The 22,052-nt window shown below is 44.6% G+C and overlaps 1 protein-coding gene across 1 annotated transcript in view; it reads right to left on the bottom strand.

Moving 5' to 3' along the window:
* The window catches only part of MN1 (meningioma (disrupted in balanced translocation) 1), a 51,691-nt gene that overhangs the window by 15,976 nt on the left and 13,663 nt on the right, over positions 1-22,052 (bottom strand). Inside the window, exon 6 of the mRNA XM_010582258.1 lies at positions 21,265-22,052. This exon is cut by the window's right edge and continues 866 nt beyond it. Coding sequence (XP_010580560.1) covers positions 21,265-22,052 — 788 coding nt within the window. The remainder of the gene's footprint in view (positions 1-21,264) is intronic.

Below are 22,052 nucleotides of genomic sequence, written 5' to 3'. Positions count from 1 at the left end.
AAGAGCTTCTACATAATTGCTGGGGAAAAAATAGAAATTACAACAATAAGTAGGATATTTAAGCTCTGCATATTATACATGGAAATCTCTATTTTCCTTAAATGAAGTGAAAACAGAATGAAAGAACAAGATTCCCTTCAAAGAACTTTGTTTGTGGTCGCTTAGTTTCAGGATGCAAATTAAATGACTACTTGTTAGCCAAGTGTAAAAAAGGGAATTTGTCTCTGAAATATTACCAGGCTCTTGCGAGGCGAAGGCTTGGATACAGCTGGCCAAAGACTTTTCTGTGTTTAGTCGCCTTGTTACCAAAGAAATCAACAGGAGCCATGTCCTCGTATCCCAAAGCCAGATCTGCATCCAGCTTGACTGCCAGGGCCGGGGATTGAGGATCCTCTGGCTGCCCAATCCCTCAGTCCCTCCCGTCTCCTCCCCAGCTCTGCCTGCAGCTCCTGGAGATGCCTCTGCCCGATCTATAATTCACAATTACGAGAGACCGTAATACAAAACTGCCACAGGCAAAGTCAATCTCTCCCAGGGGCCTCACACACGAGGCTCTTGCACACCAAGAAATGGTGATCATGTGCATTAATGCTCTGGGTTAAACCACACGAGTTCAAGGATATTCGTGAAAATACAACTGGAGTTTACCAAAGGCTAACAGTAAGCAAGAAGAAACAGCATCCAGGATCTTTAGCTCTTTTATCTCATTTATTTATAGCGTTACCTTGAAATACATCACATTCCTCTTTAGGATACCTCCAGCTGCAGTTTGGCGTTTCAGAAGTAGTGGCTTACATGAGGGGACCTTGGGAAACAGTCTCCCTGAAATCAAAAGGAGCTCAAACAATTTCACCACTCACAGAGTAAGAGCAAAGCAAGAGCAGAGACCCCAGAACAAAGCTGGGTCTCACCAAGGCACCCGCAGAGATGCGGTTCAGAGGCAGACACCCCTTGGCCCGCTCTCTGTCCAGGAACACAAAAGGCAGAGGCGTGACACTGCCGAAACAACAGTTTTCAAATCACAGTTTGCAAGTCCCTAGTAATTCATGGACAATTTCTAAAGAGTCTACAGAAAGTAACTTAAAAAGGCAGAATCGTCAGGAAGCCCGAGCTTTTTAAAGGGACAAAATCTCTGCTGGAAAACATTTAAGTGCTTGCAAATCAGACTGATATCTGATGCTATCAACCCAAAATGTACTTTCTGGTCAAATTATTGCTAGGTCTTTTCTGCTATAGAAAACCCCCAAATTCTGGTATACCCCAAATTTTGGTTTGGCTACAGAAAGAGATGGAAATGTTTTTGCTGTATAATGGATTTGGCACATTCAGAAACATGCAGGAGAAAGGTGTGGTGATTCAGCTGGGGGTCATAAATCTAATGGAGGACCAGGGTTTGTTTGAACAGCATGTTTTAAAATTAAATCTATCTGAAGGAAAAGAAAAAAATAATCATCAGATAGAAGAAATATGCAACCATGTGAAGGAGGAATGGCAGCAAGGGAAATTCACCTTAAAAAAAACACACAAAGAAACCTGGCTTTCTTAGGTACATCTCTAAGTGCCACTATTAGGGTAAGAAAAATATAAGCTCATCTTTTTCTTCCAATTGTCACATCACTGTGGAGAGTCTTCACGAAATTCTCAGAATAGCAACGAATCAGGAGCAAAAAGCTGTTCAAGCAAGAAAGTCACGGGTAGACAGACTTTCACTGCTTCAACAAAAAATTAACTCTAAAGTTTCATAGGCCAGTAAATCAACAAAATGGGCCAGTACAACACAGGACGGACAGTCTCATCTTCAAACCCAAAGCTGAAATATGGGCCTGTGTTCCCTTTCTAGCCATATGCTCATGTGATTTATGACCCCCAACGATTTCAGTATCCCTGGAAAATGAAAAAATGGCAGGCAATTAGCTCACCCCGTTATGCTGGCAGCTGTGTGGGCTCTGCCCTACGGCACTTGGGGAGGGGATGCCCGGAAGCACCAACTCCCCCTGGCAAGCACAGGGGAGCAGGGAGACGGCACAGGGCTGAGCAGCACCCAAGAGCCAGCACACGGGAGTACAGCATGTCCCTGGGCACCTCACTGCCGTGCAGGGGGACTCTGCATAGAGCAGCCCAGGAGAGACCGGCATTCATTCCTGTCCCAGACAGGACATCCTACAGCTGTTTGTGACAACTGCTTTTACCCTAGTTCAGATTTGGTCAGTGTAGAAGCGTGGACCATCCTACTAGAAGGTCGGGTCCCTTTGACAGCCTGGCTCCTAGGAGAAAGGCCTCCAGCGGCAGCGATGCTCTCCCCTGCTGCGCCACTTTCCATGCACCAGGTTAACAGGGAGTGGTGGAGGAAGGTAAGGCCTGCAGAGAGGCCCATTACCTTAACGCGTGCACGTTCCACACAAACACCTCACTACCGAAATAAAGCCAAATACGAAGAAGCCACCACGCAACGGCGTAAGGACTACCTTGTAATCTACCTTGTCATCTCCACCTGCAACTGCCCCAAGCAGGGCACTCTTTGCACTTTGAGCTCTGTCAAACCAGGCAAGACTTGGCCCTTCAGCACCCTCTTCACTGCCACAACGCAAATGCAAAGAAGTCACCAAACAAACAAAATCCTCCACCCCACCACTGAATCATACCTTTCATGTGCACAGGCGGGGCAAGATGCAGGTGCAAGTACAGCTTGAGTCATACAACCAGAACTCTCACCAAACCGCAGCCAGGGCTGCTGCACATGTAAACCACCACACTACACACAGCTTAAAGCCTGTGAGATACCGAGTCAATGGGCCCAACATCAAAACTGGTTATTCTGAAGACAAGGGTATTCAGACTGGTCTTCAGGTATCTTCCGAGGGGCAAACCCCAAGTCATGCCTCTGCTCAAAAACCTGTCTCCAAACAGCAGCATCGCACCCTTTGTGGATGAACGCTTTATTTACTGGAAAATGCACTAAGAAATACAGGTATCCATAATAGCATTACAACAAATTATGCCATCCTCTGTCCTTCTCAGAGGTTTGGATCCACACAGCCTCATCCTCCACCTGCACAGCTGCCAAGGCAGATGAAATGTTGGGCCTGCTGGGCTTAGATAAGAGGGTGAGTGAAATGACAGCAGAAGCACCCATCACCAACGGGACTGCAAGGATATATGCATGAACAGAGACTGAACTCGGCGTCTTAACGTACCCACCTGGACTCCAGTCCTCCAGGTCGTCTTGAGCAGAAGGCAGCTGTGCTGAAAGAGTTAATCTCTCCTGGAACAAACATATCTCCAGTTTCTCAGAAAGTCAAAGACGGCAGCAGAGCTGGGCTGCCTGCTCCCTGCCTGCCCTGCCTGCAGCCTGACCCCTGACATTTCCACTCTGCTTCTCCCTTGCATGGAAAACTTAACCATACACAAACAAACAGGTTGGGAGGACAGATAAATGGAGGACAGAGAAGGAGAAAGGGAAGATTTCTCAGATTCCTTGTAATAGCCCTGATCAAATAATAGCAGCCACCACCAGATGTGGGTGAGGGGCTGGCGTTTATCAGTAAACCCTGAAGTCTACAGCTAGACATCTCTGTTTAATTAATTCTGAAAGGGTCCCTTCCCCCTTTGACTTCCCAGGGAGGTTTTGAGGATCCCCAAGTTTAAAGATACAGTGAGTCCTTTTTAGCTCTTTTCCTTACAAAACACAAGGGCAGAAAGCGCCTGTTTAAAACCACAGCCAGGATTTACAAAATCTATGGCAAAGACTTCCATTACATGAAATCACGCAGGCAAACCCCACTGAGAAGGTATCTTTGATTTAGTTGTACTTAACTCTTTGAAGCATATACCCATCAAGTTTTACAACAACCTGCTGGATGTGTGCACAATGTAATCATAACCAGATATGGGTCTGCAGATTTTAGCCAGGCTTAGGGTCTCCTGCCATTCTTACAAAATACCCATTTTCCAAGGGATAAATCTGTTCAATGCTTGATGCAGTTCTACTGTCCCCCATTTTTGTCCAGTTTTCCCATTACCCTGGTGGCATCAACATCACTCAGTGGCGGAAGAGATTGCACATACACACGGAGCAAGACAATTGCAAACGCTCTTGCCTCTGGGCTTTCACTTAGCTCAGGGAGGCTTGGGAGGACCTTCCAAGGCACCTTCCATTTCAGAAGGTCCCCTGCCCTTTGATCCAAGGTGAACACTGTACTAGTGCAGAGCACCACAGATTAAGTCATCAACGATGAATAGCCACAAAGCTGGCACGTCCCTCCACACCTCAGCAGCAGTGGGCAAGGAGCTCCACTTCCAGGGTGCCTTCATCCCACCATCGCGCTCGGAGAGCCACAACATGCCAGTAAGCACCCATCACCGCAGCGATGGAAACCCTTGTCCCTGGGAAGTGGGCAGACCACCGGTACACGTCCTGTAAACCAAAAAACTGCTTCCGATGGAAGCGGCCTCAGTGAGTGCCTGCCAAGGCTTTGAACCAGTCCGCAACAGACAGCAGGGCAGGGAGGGCCGGGCAGCAGAGCACTCGGTCAGCCAGCCACCTTAAAAACCAGCCAGCCAACCACCCACCCAACTGACTGACCACCCACCCCACCAAGGACTGGTGGACCGACCTCCACCCCACTGGGAGGGCGCGCGGGCAGCCGTGCCTCCTCCGCTCCCACGCAGCCACCTCCTGGCCCAGGAGCCAGCCAGGAGCAGGGATGCTGAGCAGCAGAGCTGGCCGACAGAACGGCATCGCTGACACAGCACCAGTCTACTCATTTTTACAAATGGTTTTTAATTTTCACATGTATTTTTTAAAAGCTGGCCATGAGATTTCATCCTTTCCTCTCTTCCTCAGTAACCACAAAAATGAATGTTAATGTTTATTTAATCACTTATCTCCCCCCGTTTTCTTTTCCAACATTTCTTTCCTAAAGCCTTCCCAGCTTCAGAGAATAGTGACATACAAAATGGAAAAATCTAGTTTTTCACATTCTTTTTTTTGGTAAAAGAATAAGCTTTATTTAATTTTCTAAACCCCCTTTTCCATTCTCTCTCCTTTTTTTTTTTTTCCAAAACTTGTCTAAAGCTGAATAAACTGGTGGTAGAATTACAGAGATTTATTCTTTTTGTGTGGTGTGAGGTGCAAAGACAGCAAAGTAAAAAATGGAAGAAAATCTCCAAAATAATGATTTCTGGTGCAATCAAAAGTAAAAAGAGGAGTGGGGAAAAAGGGAAATTTTGCAAGTCTAAATTCAAATTGTACAAGAAAGCTATATTTCACATCAGCTGTATAATATTCCCAGGAAAATAAAAAGTCAAAACCAGTTATTTTCTTGGAGATCTATGTTCTTAAATATCCGTTTTCAACATAGTCTCTTCTTTAAAGAAGTACTGGGATGGGGGATGAACTGTGATGAACTGAAAAATGTCTCTGTCTACCCAAAAAAGAAAAAAAATCGTTATGCAATGACAAGAGACAATTCAGTATATAATCAAAGACAGAATCCTGACACGTTCAAAGAGAAAATTATTGTAACAGCAGCGACTTTGAAGATGAGAAGGTTTTTTTTGATAGAAACAATGGCCATCAAGATTTTTACTGTACCTTAAATGCACAACTTAGTATGCAGCATGCTTGCCATCAAGCTAGCACCAACAGCAAAAAAAAAAAAAAAAAAAAAAAAGTGACGCATAAGAAATCCAAACCTAGAGTAGAATCAAGCAGCACTCTTTGAATGGTTAACCATTCACACAGGGTAGCAAACACTCCTAATGACAAGCACTCTTGTCCTAGGGCATGAAGCAGCCAACGTAGAAGTCTGAGAGCAGCCCATATTTGGCTAGTTGTATTGCGTTTTCCTTGTCGGACACCAAGTTTTAAATTTCCTGACAATAAGATGGCTGCACAAGACCTAGCCACCCAGGTTTAGTGGTATCTTTTCACCTGAAGAGCAGGGGAAGAGCCAGTTCTGCAGGGTGGTGTGTCCTGCCTGGCAGGTGACAATCCAGACCTCTCTATCTGCCTGCAGTTTTGCCCTGCAGGGCCCTCAGTATTCATCAGGATTGCAGAGCACTTCTGAGTAATAATAAAAAAGGCACTCAGTGTAACACTGTACACTACACTGCACATTTTCAAGTACCACAAATGAGACAGCAGACTGTAACTATTCAGAAATGTTTGCCTTCCAGAGTTACTTTGAGCAATCATTCTTGTGGGCTTTTTTTTAATTTCATTTTACAGAAAAACTCAAGAGCCAATGTTCCATTAATACAAAACTTGCAAGTTACAAAGAACTACACTGAAATATTTAAATTTTCAGCATTTGCTTCCAGGGAATTGCATATTTGGCTGTAAAAGTCATGATTTGCAATCTTCGCTGAACTACTGTGATTCACAAAAAGTGAATCACAAAAGGGAAATCTTGTGACTGAATAAATAGCTATTATGTAACCCATCTGATGAGGAGTATAGTATTTTTCTGTTCTTTGATTGGAAGACTATCGGAAGACGACTGTAAATAGTCAAAGCCTCACTGACTATAAATACCCCTTTCAAAAACAGAATTTGGATTAAGCTAAGTGTTAGTTCAGAGTAAGAGTCAGAAGGAAAACAAACGGATGCCAAGTCTCTTAAGTAAGGTATCAACTCAAGTGGAAATCACAAATGTGTATGAACTGATAACTATTTGCCGAGGGAGCTTGAGAACACATTTTGAATAATGAATGACAGAACTTTGTGATCCATTTCCCAGTAATCTGCAAACTGGTGGGAGGGGGAATCCACTGAAGGCATCTGTTTCCTTGCAAACGCGATTCAGGGAGCAGCGCCGGGGCAGCGACAGACCCACCGTGTACCCACCCTCCGGCGGCACCCAACACAAGGCTGCCGGGGTACCCGCCGAGGACAACCCTCACCCCATGACGCACGCGGAGCTCCTATCTATCGCGTTTGAACGGATCACTGCCGTCCTCCCGAAAGGAAAAAGTTTGTCAGAACACGAGCTGGCTCTGCCCCGGCCTAAGGCTCGGCGGCCTGCCGGTGAGATGCACACGGGCAGGGTCGGGCACCTTCTGGTTGTCTGAGCACTAAATCACCCAGACGACAAGTGCGTAAGGTGATTTTCAAGAGTGTTTACTTGGCAGCTCCTCCCCCACTTTCCAAACAAACGTAACACATGCGGGCTATCGCAAACACCATCTCCTTCTGTATTTGACCGTGCTCACACAACGAAGGGTTAAGGCAGCAGCAATACTTTCACTGACTGCAGTCACGCAGTCGTGCAGGAGCAGACCCTTTGAACACAGGCAGGGAAGCAGCATCTGGGTGAAACCCCAATTAAAACCCCAATGCAGGACACCTACAATAGGCCAGCTAGATTTTGGGTTCAGCTAAGGTGTCCAAAAAATACATTTTCAGATAGCATTAGGGAGAAGAGCTCCAGAGTGCTTTTACAGGCATCAGAACTGCTTTGAGAAAATAAGGCTTTACTTTTTTCCTGTATTTCACGTCTTGGGGGATATCCCAAGCACAGAGTCCCCTGAAGAGTAGTTTATCACAAAAAGGATGCAGAAGGCTGCTCAGTGCTGCTACCAAAGGAGATTTTTGGTTTGAACATGGAGACTTTGAGTTATACCAACTCCTATGCGTGTCTTCATTGTTACAAGTATTGTTTATACGTGGGAATCATTTTACTAATACTATGGAAACACCAAACAATTTATTTAATAAAAGCGTTTTCCCCACTGCAACTCAGCAGTGAATAGCTGCTTAAAGCAGGAATCTTTCTATTAGCCCTATTCCTAAAGTACAGTTTTGTTCTCACCTTTATATTAAAACCCTTTTATTAAAAAGGAAACCGTAAAAAAAGCGTGAATATCTGTTTTGGTTTTCTGTTGCCTGGGACTGGCTGTTGATGACTCCGGCACACTTGCAGGAAAGGCTGTGAACACCCCAGCACACTCGCCTGTCTCACGGGTGCCCGTGCCCAGGGAAGGGCCAGCGCCACTCAGGGCTGCTGGAGCCGCTCCTGCTCGTCGGGGAGAGGCTGCCAGGAGGAATTAAAAACACCTCGGCTCTCGCACGCACGAGCTAATGACCCACGGCCGCACAGAGCCAGCGCCAGCAGCCGCCACACACTGGGGCCTGCTTGAGGTACCATTGCTCCAGAAGGAAAACAGCAAGGAGACACCAACACTGCGGATGGACAGAAGCCACCGTCACCAAAATCGGGCACCTGTGCTGCACGCTGCATCCCACGGGGACTAACCTCCCCAGGGACCGGCAGCTCTCACCTCTCCTCCCACACCGCCCGCCGAAAGCACTGTGGGACGTGCCCCACCGGCGGGCTCAGCACCAGGGTGGTGGCAGCGGTCCTCCCGGTGCCATGGGCTGTGCCGAGCGCTGGAGAGCCGCCCCGAGCAGGTCTTCCGCAGCATCCTCTGGCAAACCGAGTCTTCCAGGGGGCATCTCCACCTCCGTTTTGCTGCCACCACAGAGGATTCTTTCTTCTTTTTTTAATTTGGCATTTATTTACTTTCTAGAGAAAATGGACATATTAAAAATAACGTCTGTGCGCTTTTGCAAGCAGCTGCGTGGTGCTGCCAGCCCATGCCGCATTCAGGCTCACCACCGCTGCTCCAGCTGTGCAATGACAAACCCGCGCCAGGGTGACGCAGGCAAAGGCCACGATGGGCTTGGTCCTTCTCCCTTTTGGAGTATTTCTGGCAAAAATGACCCAGTAAGTGATATAGTCATGTCTCCCTTGCGTGGTGGCCAACAGGCCAAGTAGAAGAACCAGTAAGAGCACAGCTGGCGTGCACACCACATACCACCCCACCAAAAAGCACAATCCAGATGTGAAGTCACACGGATAAGAAGTGTCCCATGACATACACCCTGAGAAGGGACGGAGAGTCAAATTTTGATGCTGACCTTTGAAACCAACATCTATTTTCCATAAAGTACCCAGATATCCCACAGATCTACGTTCCAGTGAGATTTAACTAAGATTTAACTGAGGATAAAGACAGATCAATTTTGCTCCAAAATTTTAAATGAAACACTCCTGTTTTGGAAAGAATTTCATTAAGGTGAAAATATGATATAGAAGGGCCCATTTAGGAAGAATGTGCTATTAATTCTTAGCAGTGTATGTGGAAGGGAAAATTGCATTTTTATCTAAATGGTTTTTGCTGCATAACCCATTTACGGTATTCTTTTACAGCTCAGTAATGGGAACTTTTCACATTTCTATTTGGGCCAGACCACTGTGGAAGGCAGCCTTCAAGAACATTTCAAATATAACCCCTTAAAACAGATTCCAAGAGTAGCTCCACAAAAAGGAAGAGAAAGGCCAGTACAGCACATCTTAAAAGATGGTAGGAAAAGGAAAAGAAAAAAACCCTCCATCTTAAAGATGTAATCCAAATTTTTGAGGGGGAGAGGAAAAAGGATGTGTTTTAGGGTTTGTTTCTTTTTCCTAAGGGACAAGAAAAGGTTTGGTCTGCCCCCTCTTCTTCCTTGTGTGAAGCGCAGAAACAGCTCCTCTTCAATGTAGTACACAGTCCCAAACGCATACAGAGAGCAAAATGGTGCCACGTTATCACTTTGAAAAACTACACAGGGATATTCTGAGCTATAACAATTACTATTACATACAAAGAAAAAAAATGTAGGCTATGAAAAACTATTTTTATCATCATAAACAAATGGTCGTTCCTTACTACAAATAGTTTCACACCATCTGAAACTGAATATAATCTAAACAATAATTTCAAACAATTGACGCTATGATCCAAATTTGCCTGATACATTGCCATCAGGCAACAAGAATAATGTCAAGTAAAAGCAAAAGGAGACTCAAAACTGACTGAACCATGTTTTACCAGGTTTGCCTAATCTAGTACAAAAAAAAGCAAACATAAAAGTCAAAGTTTTTTAAAGTCTTAATTTTATCATCAAATATCTCAAACTCAAGTAAACACAAAACAAAATAGTATACTGGCATTGTGTTTAATAAACATATCTACTGATTCTCCAAATAATGTAGCAGGGCTCACAAAAGAAGTTAAAGCTGTATGTTTTCTAAGCATTGTGCATTTGACATTCTTCACCTCTTCCCCCTCCCCCCCCCGCCCTGTGTTGGCTTTTATTAGCTTACTTCTGAAAATGAGTATAACAAAAAATTTTATCTTTCAAAACAGACATTTAAAAGTGCAGCAGTTATGGAAATACAATTGGACAATGAATAGTTTTTATTCCCTTTACCTAGCCATACTCCTCACTGCAAAGTAATTACAGGAAGCAGTAATTACAGGAATCTACTTCTGTTTTAAGCTTTACAGTAAGCTCTTTCCAAATTTAAGGCCAGCAACCAACCCTTCATTATGCTTAATAGGTAGACATAAAAACGTAATTGTATCACAATCTCTCCAACTGCATGTTTCCCCAGCTCCTGAAGCTCACATTTGTCTGATTCAAGGAGAAGATTTTTAATCTATTCTTTTCTGTAACTGAAATATTCCAGCACCATTGGCATAAACCACTCTAGAAAAAACTACACAAAATGCAAGAGGATTTGGGATAATTATTTGAAGTAAAACTTCACTGCTTTGTTAAAAACCCACGCTTCCGAAGTGGCACTGGTCAGCCCACAGCAGCCAGAGTCCCCCAGCACACGAGCAGCCAGGCATTCGGCCGCACGTTCGGGAGTCCTGGCAGAGCCCGGACCATGGGAATCCGGAGCACGCGGGAACCCGGAGCACCCAGGAGCCCTATGGCTGCAAGCAGCAAATTCGTTTCTGCAACTCCCATAAGCACCTCAGCTAAAGTAAGTAAAATCAGGACATAGTATACTAACTTGATTCATCTACAGGACAAATCACTTTATCATGTAAGGTACGATACTACCTTGCATGCACAAAGTTTAAAAGTAAAGATAACCCAAATAACCGTGGCTACCCCCAAGCTCCCTGCAGCTTTTCCTGTGACAATTGCCCCAGTCCCCCTGCAGTTTTTGAGCCATCGCAATTCATATCTATTCTGAGAGCACTACAACGAATTAACAGACAATGGTATGAAACCTCCCATTGATGGCAAATAATAATAATTAAAAAGAACAAGAATGAAGAAATGTTTTGCTGTTCTTTCTTTTTGGGGGATCTGCCTATCTCAAAATAGCTAGTATGAGATTTTAATTATACTTGAGACAGTCCTATTTTTTCCTATGCCTCTAGAACGACGGCGTGGTAGAGAGCGAGCACAGCGATTTGGGATGCTAGCTGTTTCTCCCAGCATAAAAAGAACAGCGTGTGCCTATATTTAGAGGTAGAGAAGGGAACTACAGCATCCAGGGGAAAAAAAAATCATACTGATTTTATCTTCAAAAAAGCACTTGTGTTTTTGGTTTGTTAAATCAAGAATGTGTTGCAAGTGTTTGACCCTATATCCAGCAACAATAAAATCTGTTCCATCATAAAATACCAGCTGCTTTGCACTTTGAATGATAATACTATTTTTAAAGTGTTTCAGAATTATTGTCTCATAGATTGTGGTAATTTTTATTATGTTTACTGGGGAATTCCTTTTTTTTTTTTTAGAATACAAACAATGGGCACATTTATTATTTTCTTGCTTTTAAAACTGCGTTTGGTCTGAAATTTGGGCTACTCTTCAGACTAGGCAAAAAAAGTTTTTCAGCCTAACATTTTGGCACCAATAAAAATTAACAAAACAAGTGAGTCAGATCAAAAATACCTGTTAACATTACATGCAAAAAGTTATCTGGCTGCATTAGACGTCTAAGGGATACCCTGTTTCTAGCAATATTACATCAGGACAACTCCAGGCTTAAGTCATACCAGAGTGCTGTGATGTACCAGACAGCTCAAACCTTGGGGTCAGGCCCCAGCGGGGGAAGGACCCTCCTCTCCCCTCGCCCGAGAGAGGAGAGGGGGAGAGAGAGGAGAGGAGAAGCTTATCTGTGGTGATGCTTCCGTCCCCAGGCATCTGGAGGAGGTGAAAACCCATCTCGCATCAAACTACTTCCACATCATTTCAGTTTCTTTCCCTGTTGCTCAGACTGAGAAATTCATTTAGAAATTCACTCACACTCTGGATCAGAAGTGCCATAACTGGGGTTTTTTTCTCGTTTTTGCAGGAGAGGAGAAATGCTGCACCGGGGAGGGCAGTACGGCCACTCTGTCCCCACCAAATGCACCGGAGGAAGAAGTAATCGATGCAGAAATGAGATTACCAAGTGGGACAAGACACTCTCAGCCCTCCATTCCCCCTGCCTACACATACTTCCTAACCACCACCACCAGACCCCCGGTCGCACAGTCCATCCCAGCACCGTTCAGTCCCAGCGTGCCAGCCTTTATCGGGCACCCAAGTGCCCAGACTTGTCCCCAGGTTCCCTCCAGCTCTGCCAGCACAGGAGCCCACTGTGCGCCCCACCAGCATCCTCTGCCAAAGCCCTGGCAGCACCGCGGTCATTCAGCCCCACAGCTGCTAGTTTACCGGGACCAGCGAGCCTCCAGAGGAGGAGGTGGTCCCTGGTACACTGGCAGCTGCGTGGCCGAACGACGTCCGTTTTATCTCATTTGTACGGTAAATCTTTAGCAGTGGGAACGTCTCCCAGGTTTCTAAAGGACCGCGTCAATTTATGGTGCAATAAATATGATCTTAAATAATAAAAATAATAATAGAGTGGGACCTGAATACAGACTCCACTGCAATCTAAATCAAATATAAACCCAAGTATCCATAAGTGCAATGGTAATGACTTGACCGACTGTGCCATCTAGCCAGGAGATGGGAACACTCAGGCAGACGCTCCCTCTCCGCCTGTTTTCACCCAACAGACAATCGGAGCATCACCTCCAGCAGTGGATGGGAGGGAACGCTCAGTTCTGGTCCCTGGGGACCTGGCCCTACTTGCAATGCATTCACATCTGTGTCTCTCAGACATCCTTCATCTACAGCATCCTCTGCTTCCCATGACTTCTCTTACCCAAGACCAAAAGGCTTTAAAATGTCATTATAGAGGAAGATTATACCCACCCCCCCAAAAAAAAATTAGTGGAAGATTTTTCTAGGAAAGAGATCCTAAAATTCTGACTGGATAATAACCCCAGTCCAGCCTTCATTTCCTATGTTAATAGATCAATTTACATCTTTCTAGCAAAATGGTTTCAGGCTACATTAAAAAAAAAAAAAAAAAAAAAGAAAAAAGACATGTTTTTTTTTTTAAACTGCATTTAGGGAGAGGATTAAGAGGAGGAAGGAAGGATATGACTGTTTCCAGGGGTTTTTAGTGTATTTGCTTCACACAGCAAATTAATATTCTCAATTTTAAATCAGGAGTATATTCTTAATTAGGGTATGAAATGTTTTAAAATTTTCTTCACTTTACAAATGGCTGCTTTTTCAATTAACTGTGCTTCCTCAGCCTCAGTATGATCTTTCTATTAGCAATACAAATGCTTTCTAATATTTTGTGAATACTAATTCACGAAATTAATTAAATGCAGACTTAACTCTGAAAACATATATTTTACCACAAAAAAACACTGTCTCCCAACTACTGACTCATTACAGGCTTTTCTGTGATCAAGAGTATCAAGTCCTAAAGGCCCAGCGGTCAGAACTGAAGGTAAGAGAGTTAAATGAAAAAAAGGTAGCAACTCACTTTCCTCATCTCGCTTTTTAAATGCTCCAAACAGGGTGGGGGGAAGAAAAGATAAATATCCACAAGTTGAAGCAAACTGGTCATTAAAGTGAGGCTGCAGTGCCGTCCCTAACACAACACTCTGCAGCAGAGAACTAGTGGAGCCCTGCAGAGCTCACACATGTGTTGTTTGTGTTTAAACTCAAATAAACTGTATTTATTTTAATGTAAAAAAAAATCTATCAAAGCAGCACTTAAACGTAACCAGTCTTCCGCTTACCAAGCCAAAAAAACCTCCTTTAGACAAATCTTAAAAGCTAATAAAAATTTAGATGGCGCAGTGTCATACTGCGTTTTTATGTTAAAATACTAAACAGACACAAATAGATTTCCTAAAATTGAAAACAAACAGACATAAATTGCACAACTAAAGACTCCCAGCAGAAGTTAAGCATGCAGATGAGAAATGGTTCATTCTCAGGAGCTTCCTGTGACTGATACATACATGCATTTGGGGGAGTGAAATTGTAAGATGTGATAAAACAGTTATCGTCTAAGAGGGGCAAGAAAATACTTGGAAAAACTTTATTTAAAAATGGCCAGCATCGATCAAACCCAATCCTATGGGAAGGGATGCATTCTAGGTTTTAGTCAGGTGTCTCAAAAGGGTACAAGCTCAGAACACATGGCTGCTGAACACAAATACTCTTACGGTAATGCTTGTGCTGTTACAAAAAATAACTCAAGTACGGGGGAGAAGACTACTAGAAAAGCAGTAACCACAATATTTTTTGCATCAGTATGTAGACAAAAAGTGCAACACTGAGAGAGTACATTTCTAGATCATCAAGTCTTACAACTTACTACATCAACTAAGGAAAATGCATTCCCCGCACACATATGCTTTTGTCATTTACCAGGAGATGAGCAGAACATAGACTTAGAAGAGAGGGCATTGGGGGGGGAGCTGAGAAGAAGGGGTGCTGAGGAGGGAAGTAGCAAAGCAATATCATCTAAGATGTTCTCTTTGAAGTATTAAGAAAGTCAACTTGTAAAAATTAATGGATTAGACCTCCAGCTGTTCAATTCTCAGCTTTAAATTTAAAAGGTATTTCACTTTGTAACACTGGCACATAAGGCATAAAATATATTTAAATTTTTAAAAAATATAATATTTGCATTAAAAAAGGTCACTAATAATTCATAATGCTTTAACTGCACCAACACAAAAGTGTTTTGCAAAGGAAAAGCAGCTATCCACAAAGAATATCAGTATTTTTACATAAGCTAGTCATGTTATCACTATGTGCAAACTGGGTCTATCTACAGAATAGCAAAAATTCAGATTTACATTTTAAAAGTTGAGAAATCTAACCAAGATCAAGAAAGTCAGGGCAGACCTTGAATTTCCTGGAAGATTCCACAGCTTCACCTATTTAATTTCCATAGGGTTCCCTGCCCTGTGTCCCTTACCCAAGAACTGGTGCTGAGGAAGTGCACAAGCAAGCCATGTTCTAAATATACCTCATTAACGGAAGCTCTAAACGCCCCTCAAATAAATGAAACAAGAATAATTCTGTATTTAAAAAACCCAACGTATCAATCTTAAAAATATCCTGCAAACTATAAGCATGTATTTGCAGGTGCAAATTTTGTTCTTTTCAAGGGCTTAGATTTTTCAGTGGAAAAACCAGAACAGTTTGACAGAAAGCCGACTGCTGGCTCGAGCGGTGGCCGCGACGTTATCCATGCTGTCTGCATACGAAGCGCTCCAGCCCGAAACACGTTAAGGATGATCTATTTTATGCTAGCAACAAAACAGGGAAGGATCCCACTACCCACAATTTGACTGGTCTCTTTTGATATTCTCAATGTGCTCTAGGCATTACATAATTAAACTGTTTATAATATTTCAGTAAATTTAGCATTAAAAAAGCTTATGTGTTAGGCCACCTGAAGATTCATTTTAGAGCTGCCTTTACACTTTCAGTGGATGCTCTACTCATACTTGTACTTAATAGAAACACACAGGAAACCACAGACTAAAAATGTACAGTAATTTGTCTAGTACTAAAATTTTATATGGCCACATAAAGACATTTTGCTGTATCAAAACCTCTCCCTCGTACAGAACATTGCAGAAGCTGAGTCAGCTGGTACAAATAAAAACAGCCCATATACTTTTAGGTTAGACTTTTGTTTAATGCCTTATCCTTTGCTCTATACAAGCAATGACAAACTGTATCTGTAGCTATTGCTAATTAATAACGTTTTTTAGCAAAAAAATATTTGCAGTTTCATGGCAGAGCATTTCACTAGGTCACTGGTAAAAAAACAGGTATTGCATGTTGAAATTAAGAGCAGACATGGTGTAATACATCACAGATCAGAATAAATCTATGCTGTCATCTAAGCTCATATATAAATATTAAGTCTAATTCATTTCCCTTTACATCATATGTAAAGATCTGAAGCACATTCACATACCCATTTCAAGAATTATATCCCTCAAAGCCTGTCTCATGCACTCTCTCACACGAAGTATGTACAAAACAATCCAGTTAAAACTAACCTCATAACTAAACGTGCCATTATAGAATAACAGACTTTGCTAAAAGAAAGCATCATGACACAAACTAAATTTGTGATCTGCATTAATTCAAATACAGCTAGACTGTCCACTAAAATGAGCGGAACAGGTAAATCTAAAGGCCAAAAATTAATAGACAGACAGACAGATGGAGGGGTGTAAAGGCAAACAGAGTGGCTATGGTAGTTACTGAAATGCCAATAAATTCACACACTTTCTGCATTAAATATCTTCGTGCATTACAGCAGCAATAGCAAATACTACTGAAAACTCTGCCCCTTGCCTTCTCTAATATTTGCCATGAAGGTCTACAAACACACTGCTGCAGAATGTTTATAAAACAAAGGAAAACATTCCTAAACAGGGCCACTTTCTAGCAGAAAATATTAAAAATGATAGTCGGTCAAAGTAAACAATAGAGTATTACTCTCATTCACACGAAGCCAAGCCAAACTGGGGCAATCTCTTGATTTTTTTTTTTTTTTTTTGGACAGGTCAGAAGAGTTTAAAAGATCCTGTTAAACCCAAATCTAATGCACATTGAACTCTCTCCTACGATATGCAATGGGAGTACTCTTTCCTCATAAATCCGCATGCTAATCCAGATCATTTATTAAAGATGTGTATTTCATATCTGTGGAGTATATCACGTAACTTCTTGGCAAAGGCAATAGCGTTTTTTTCACTAACTGTTAAAATTCCTTGTGTAAGTTTAAACAGCTCTTTCAAGCAAACAAAGCAGCATCGGGAATCACAGATCCATCGCTGCAAAGTGCGCTGAGCTTAGTCAGTGAACTCATTTCCAACAACCCTCAGTACAGTACAAACCCATTCCAAATCACATATTGCTTTCAATGATATTTAAGTGTTTGAAATACCTCACAAGAGGACTGACAAACTCGGTCTCAGTAAACAAACCTAGTCCCTTGGTAAGGGGACGTCTAAAAGAATTTAGCAGTATTTAAAATAAAAGCACGCAGCAGAACGTACTAGGAAGAGAAAGAAAACAAAGGCTCCTAGCCACATCTGGACCAAATTTGACCTTTGTTAATGTATTTGGTAGTAATTTACGGACGTTACATACTGCTTCATCACTAGTTTTGGCCTGCTGGCTCATTCAAATGATAGGTTCGGTGTTACGATGAAATATTAACAAAACCTCAAAGATGAAAAGTAACCATGCTGCACTGCACATGCTCATCAGCTCGGACAGACGAGCCCAGCGGCTACCGAGCAACTGAACATATTCTTATTTTTTCCAGTCAACACCTGCATGGTTCTAGGTTACATACTGACATCTTCACCTGACATCTGCAGTATGGGACCTTCAAAATTTCAATTAAAAACTAAAACCAAAACCCCACCAGCACTTAATTACTGGGTTTCTAGAGAATACTAATCAATATTTCACTAAAGGGGAAATTGCTCTGGTTCAGTCAAACCAGGCAAAGCAAAACCCCATTAAACTGGCCCTCAATTTTTGAGTGAGTTTCATCTGGTTATTCTTTGTTAGCTACAGCTGCGGGGTTGGAAGTCAACACGACCTCTCTAGACTCAGTATTATTATATCTCACTCCCAGTTCTAGCTGCAGAGGAAAACATGAAATTCTAGAAAGCATTTTGGGGGAAAAAAAACCATCAGCCACTTCACGTAAAACATGTTAGCACAAGAAGCAATGTATCAGAGAAAACTCCTTGCAGAAAATCGCATTTCAGCGAAGACCAATGTTCAGCCAGCATTAATAATGTTAAATTCAGAAACAAAACGTGAACATATGCACGGACCTGGCTAAAGGCTATCACTAAATGATGTAGGTGTGTACATGTTACAAGGGCACCTACAGCACAGGTGTCTGAAATAACGTTATCTGCTCCCCTCTACCTTCAAAGCTCACAGCTCACACAGATTGCTAGACATCAGCAAATCATTCTAATGCCATTATGAGAAAAAAGAGACGAGCTATAAGAATCTGACCAGCCATTAAAACAACTCAAACAAGTTGTTTCCTCCGGTAATCTGGGCATTAACGAAGTATTTGAAAAGTTCCTGATTCTGCTGCATTTCGGGGAGCCTGTCCGTTCCAACGCTGTGCCTCCACAGCTGGCAGCGAAGCCAGAGCCTCTGGGCCCCGGCACTCGCTCCACGCCACGGGAGGAGAGCGGCGGGAAGGGGGACACCTGCCCTCCGACACCCGCCGTCCCTTCCTCCGCCCCGCTCAGAGCCCACGGAGCCGCTGCTGGTGCAGATTGCGGCAGTGCCACAATAGGAATAAATCACCAAACGCTTTCCCTCCCATCACGGCAGGTGTAATTAAGAAGCCCACCAACAATGCCTGCGTGCTGGTGAGGGAACTTGGGTCTAACAACTAATCTCACTCTTAACATTGCACAGAACTACGAAATGGTGAACGCTTCCCCAGCGCAGTATTAAGCACATTTAGGCACTGCTTGAAATTTGGAGGAGTGCTGTCTGAAGCCTGTGCGTTCAACCTGCACGCGTACACTGGGGAACTGCTGGAACAAATACCACGGATGCAAATCCCAGTCACCTAAAAGGGTTTAAAATCTCCGTCACTGGATAAATAAAGCCTTTTCTTAAACACAATTTCAAACACTCGGGGGTATAGCAATGTAAAGTTAAATTATTTCTACTAACTGAGGAGAACAGCCCGTTTTGTCTCACCTATTGTATCTTTATCACTTCCAACAACAGTTAAAGTAAATTCTCCACTGGTCTATATGAATTTCCTCATCCAAAGAACCAGCCCACTCAAATCCTGTAAGTGACTAAAGTGTGAAACAAAATGAGTGTCTCTATGCATTGTTGTAAAACTGGTTTGCTATTTTACGTTAAGCCTCTGAAATACGAAAACATATCCTTATACAGGAACACTGATTAAATGGTTTTCCTTCCAAGTGATGAACTGTTTTAATGGCAACATTGTGGTTATCGCGACCAGAAAGCAATTACTTATTTCACTAGATGTTACTAAGAATAGCGGCGATCAAAGTGAACGTAGGAGTGCTGTTAAAGACGTTAAAGAAAGCATGGCTCCATGTGACACATATACACAAAATACACATAATTTTAAGCCAAATTACACTTTTCATAAATGTGCTGTTCAGGATTAAATCACTGCTCAGGATTTTTTTTTTTTAATCCATGAAATGAAGATCTATAGAATAAGTTACTCTTTTAAAATCTATTTCTAAAAACAGCACGGTGTGTAGATCTGCATATCTGTATGCATGTGTGTGTGTGAGAGTGCACACATAACGGGGGGATGTGCGCGCGCGCGCGTGTGTGTGTTGTGAGAGAACGTATATATGTGTTCGAGTCTGCCAAGGTAGAAGTGACAGGAACTGTGATTTGTGCTAACTAGCTATTGATCCAGTCAGATCTAGATGTTGTGTACAAGAAACAATAAAAGAGAAGGGGCCAGGAAGGATGCTGTGTGCAACTCCATTTAAAAATGGAAAAGAAGGGCCCCAAACAAACCAATTTATGTCCTTGCCTGGGTGAAGCATGGAGAATGCTGATGGGCTTCCTAGAGTCTGCTGTGCATGCTAAACACTCCCGCTTGAAATGAGAGTCTCCTGCGCTGGGCATTAAACATGAACAAAGAGACAAACCGTGGGGGCTAGGATTCACGCTTCAGAAAGCCAAAGCTGGAAAGCCAACCAGAACCGGGGGTAGGAAATTGCCCAGTTTTCAAACCAGCTCCCTTTTGATTTTCCCAACACCTTTCTTAGTGAAATCACGAAACGCGGAGGACTGTAAAAAGTCAGTCTGTACCACCAGATGTAATGAAAATAATTTCAAACTCTGCTAGCGGTAACAAAACATCAACTTTCCTAGGCACAAATAATGAGTTTATATGGCGTAAATTACGCACGTGCACTTATAGCACATCAAAAAATAGCCTGCATGCATTCATACAGCAGGTACTTCCACGTGCATCTATTGTAATATTCACACACACAGCCAGGCAGTTTGGAAAATATAGCTTTGATACAATAAAATAGAAACCAATTGAATCTATAATCATCTTTATCTTCAACAGCTTTTATAATAGGGGGCTTTCCATTAAAATTTTTTTTTCTGAGCTTGGGGAATTATGATGCCCTCTGGACATGGGGAAGGATCAAAAATGACAACTAATGTTGAAATTAAACATCTGTCAACTAAGCAAGTTTTATACCAGCAGACCCAGAGCCTTATTTTAAATTGCCTTTCTAGTAAAGAAAAAAATACGTTAAGAGCCTTTCAGTTCAGTATCCCACTGCTGGTAGGCTCTTAATGCAAGCAGGGAAATACCTGGAATCAGAGGGACAGCACCACTAACAAATGCGTGTTTTCTCTGTTTAGGAAAACCTCCGTAACAGTTTGGGGAAGTGGCTGGAAGGCTCAGCCGGCATGGGGCTCTGCGGGAGCCCCCTCCTCAGGACCGCATGCCCAGTGGGGCTCTGCAGGAGCCCCCTTCGTGGCACCCCATGCCCAGTGGGACTCTGCAGGAGCCCCCTCCTCAGCACCCCACACCCGGCAGCCCAGCCCAGCAGCCCAACGGGGCTCTGCCGGGAGCCCCCTCCACGGCACCCTACACCGCAGCCCCCCTCCGCAGCCCCCCAGGCCCGGCAGCGTGGCTGGGGCTCCACCAGCAGCCCCTCTGCTCAGCACCCCCAAGAGCCCCGTCCCAGCCGGGGCACCACAGCCCTCAGGGGGCCACTCCCCAGGAAGCACGATGGGGATGGGGATGGCCGTCACCTGGGGACGGCCGGGCAGCAGGCGCTTCATCCCTGCCACTGGCCGCCCCAGCAGAGCCACCTGCCATCCCACAGCCCCAGCGCAGGACGGGAAGGCACCCGGCACCCACTGAGGTGCCCACCACTGGTGGAGCGGGTCTGGAGCCAGGGTGTGCCCAGCAGCCCAGGGCCACAGCCCCGCCACCTCCCCTTCCCCGAGCAGCCCACCGTCCCCGCTGCCGTGGGCCGGCACCCGCGCGGGATGACCGATACCTTCTTTGCTTGGGTTCGGGGGCTTGGGCTTCTCCCAGGGCGCCATGGGCTTGTCCTCCTCCTGCCCCTCCATCAGGGCCTTCTCGCCGGGCAGGTACCAGGTGGAGTTGTGCTCCGCCATCAGGGAGTCCAGGTCGATGGTGCTCATGGCGCCCTTGACGCCCTCCGAGCAGCAGCTGCCCAGGTCGCTGTCCCCGTTCTGCCCCGCGCACTCCCCCTTCTTGCTCTTCAGCCCCAAGGGCTGGTCTTCCGAGATGCTGAACTGCTGCCGCTGGAGCTGGATCTGCGCTTGCAGGATCTCCAGGGGGTGGATCTCATCCTGGGCCGAGGTGCTCGTGGGGGTCCGCACCTGCTCCATGCTCGGCGTGCCTGGGTGGGTGCCCGCCGTGGTGCTGAGCCCGTAGCTGTCGGGGGTCGAGGTAGACGTATTGAGGAGGCCGAGGGCCAGGGGCTTCTGTCCGTTGAGAAGTGCGTGCTCCGCGCGGGGCAGCTTGGGCGAGCCGCCCAGCAGCGGGCTGCGGGTGGGCTTGGAGGCGGCGTTGTCGGAGCTGGAGGACACCTCGTCCTCGTTGCCGTAGCTGGTGCTGACCTCGTCAGGAAAGTCCACGTGCGGGGAGCTACCGTCCGACTTGGTCACGCTCTGGATGCCGCTGTCCAGGGAAGACATCAGGTCGGGCTGCTCCCCCAGCAGCAGCTCGCCGCCCTTGCCCCAGGAGGGCGAGGTCAGGGGCTTGTCGTGGGGGGTGCCCCCGCCACGCTCTGCGCCCACGGCCCCCGGCGGGCCCCCC

The sequence above is a fragment of the Haliaeetus leucocephalus genome, unplaced genomic scaffold, assembly GCF_000737465.1.
Source record: "Haliaeetus leucocephalus isolate CR32 unplaced genomic scaffold, Haliaeetus_leucocephalus-4.0 Scaffold840, whole genome shotgun sequence".
Lineage (NCBI taxonomy): Eukaryota > Metazoa > Chordata > Aves > Accipitriformes > Accipitridae > Haliaeetus > Haliaeetus leucocephalus.
Note: the sequence above shows the minus strand (reverse complement) of the source record. Positions and strands in the feature narration are given on the sequence as shown.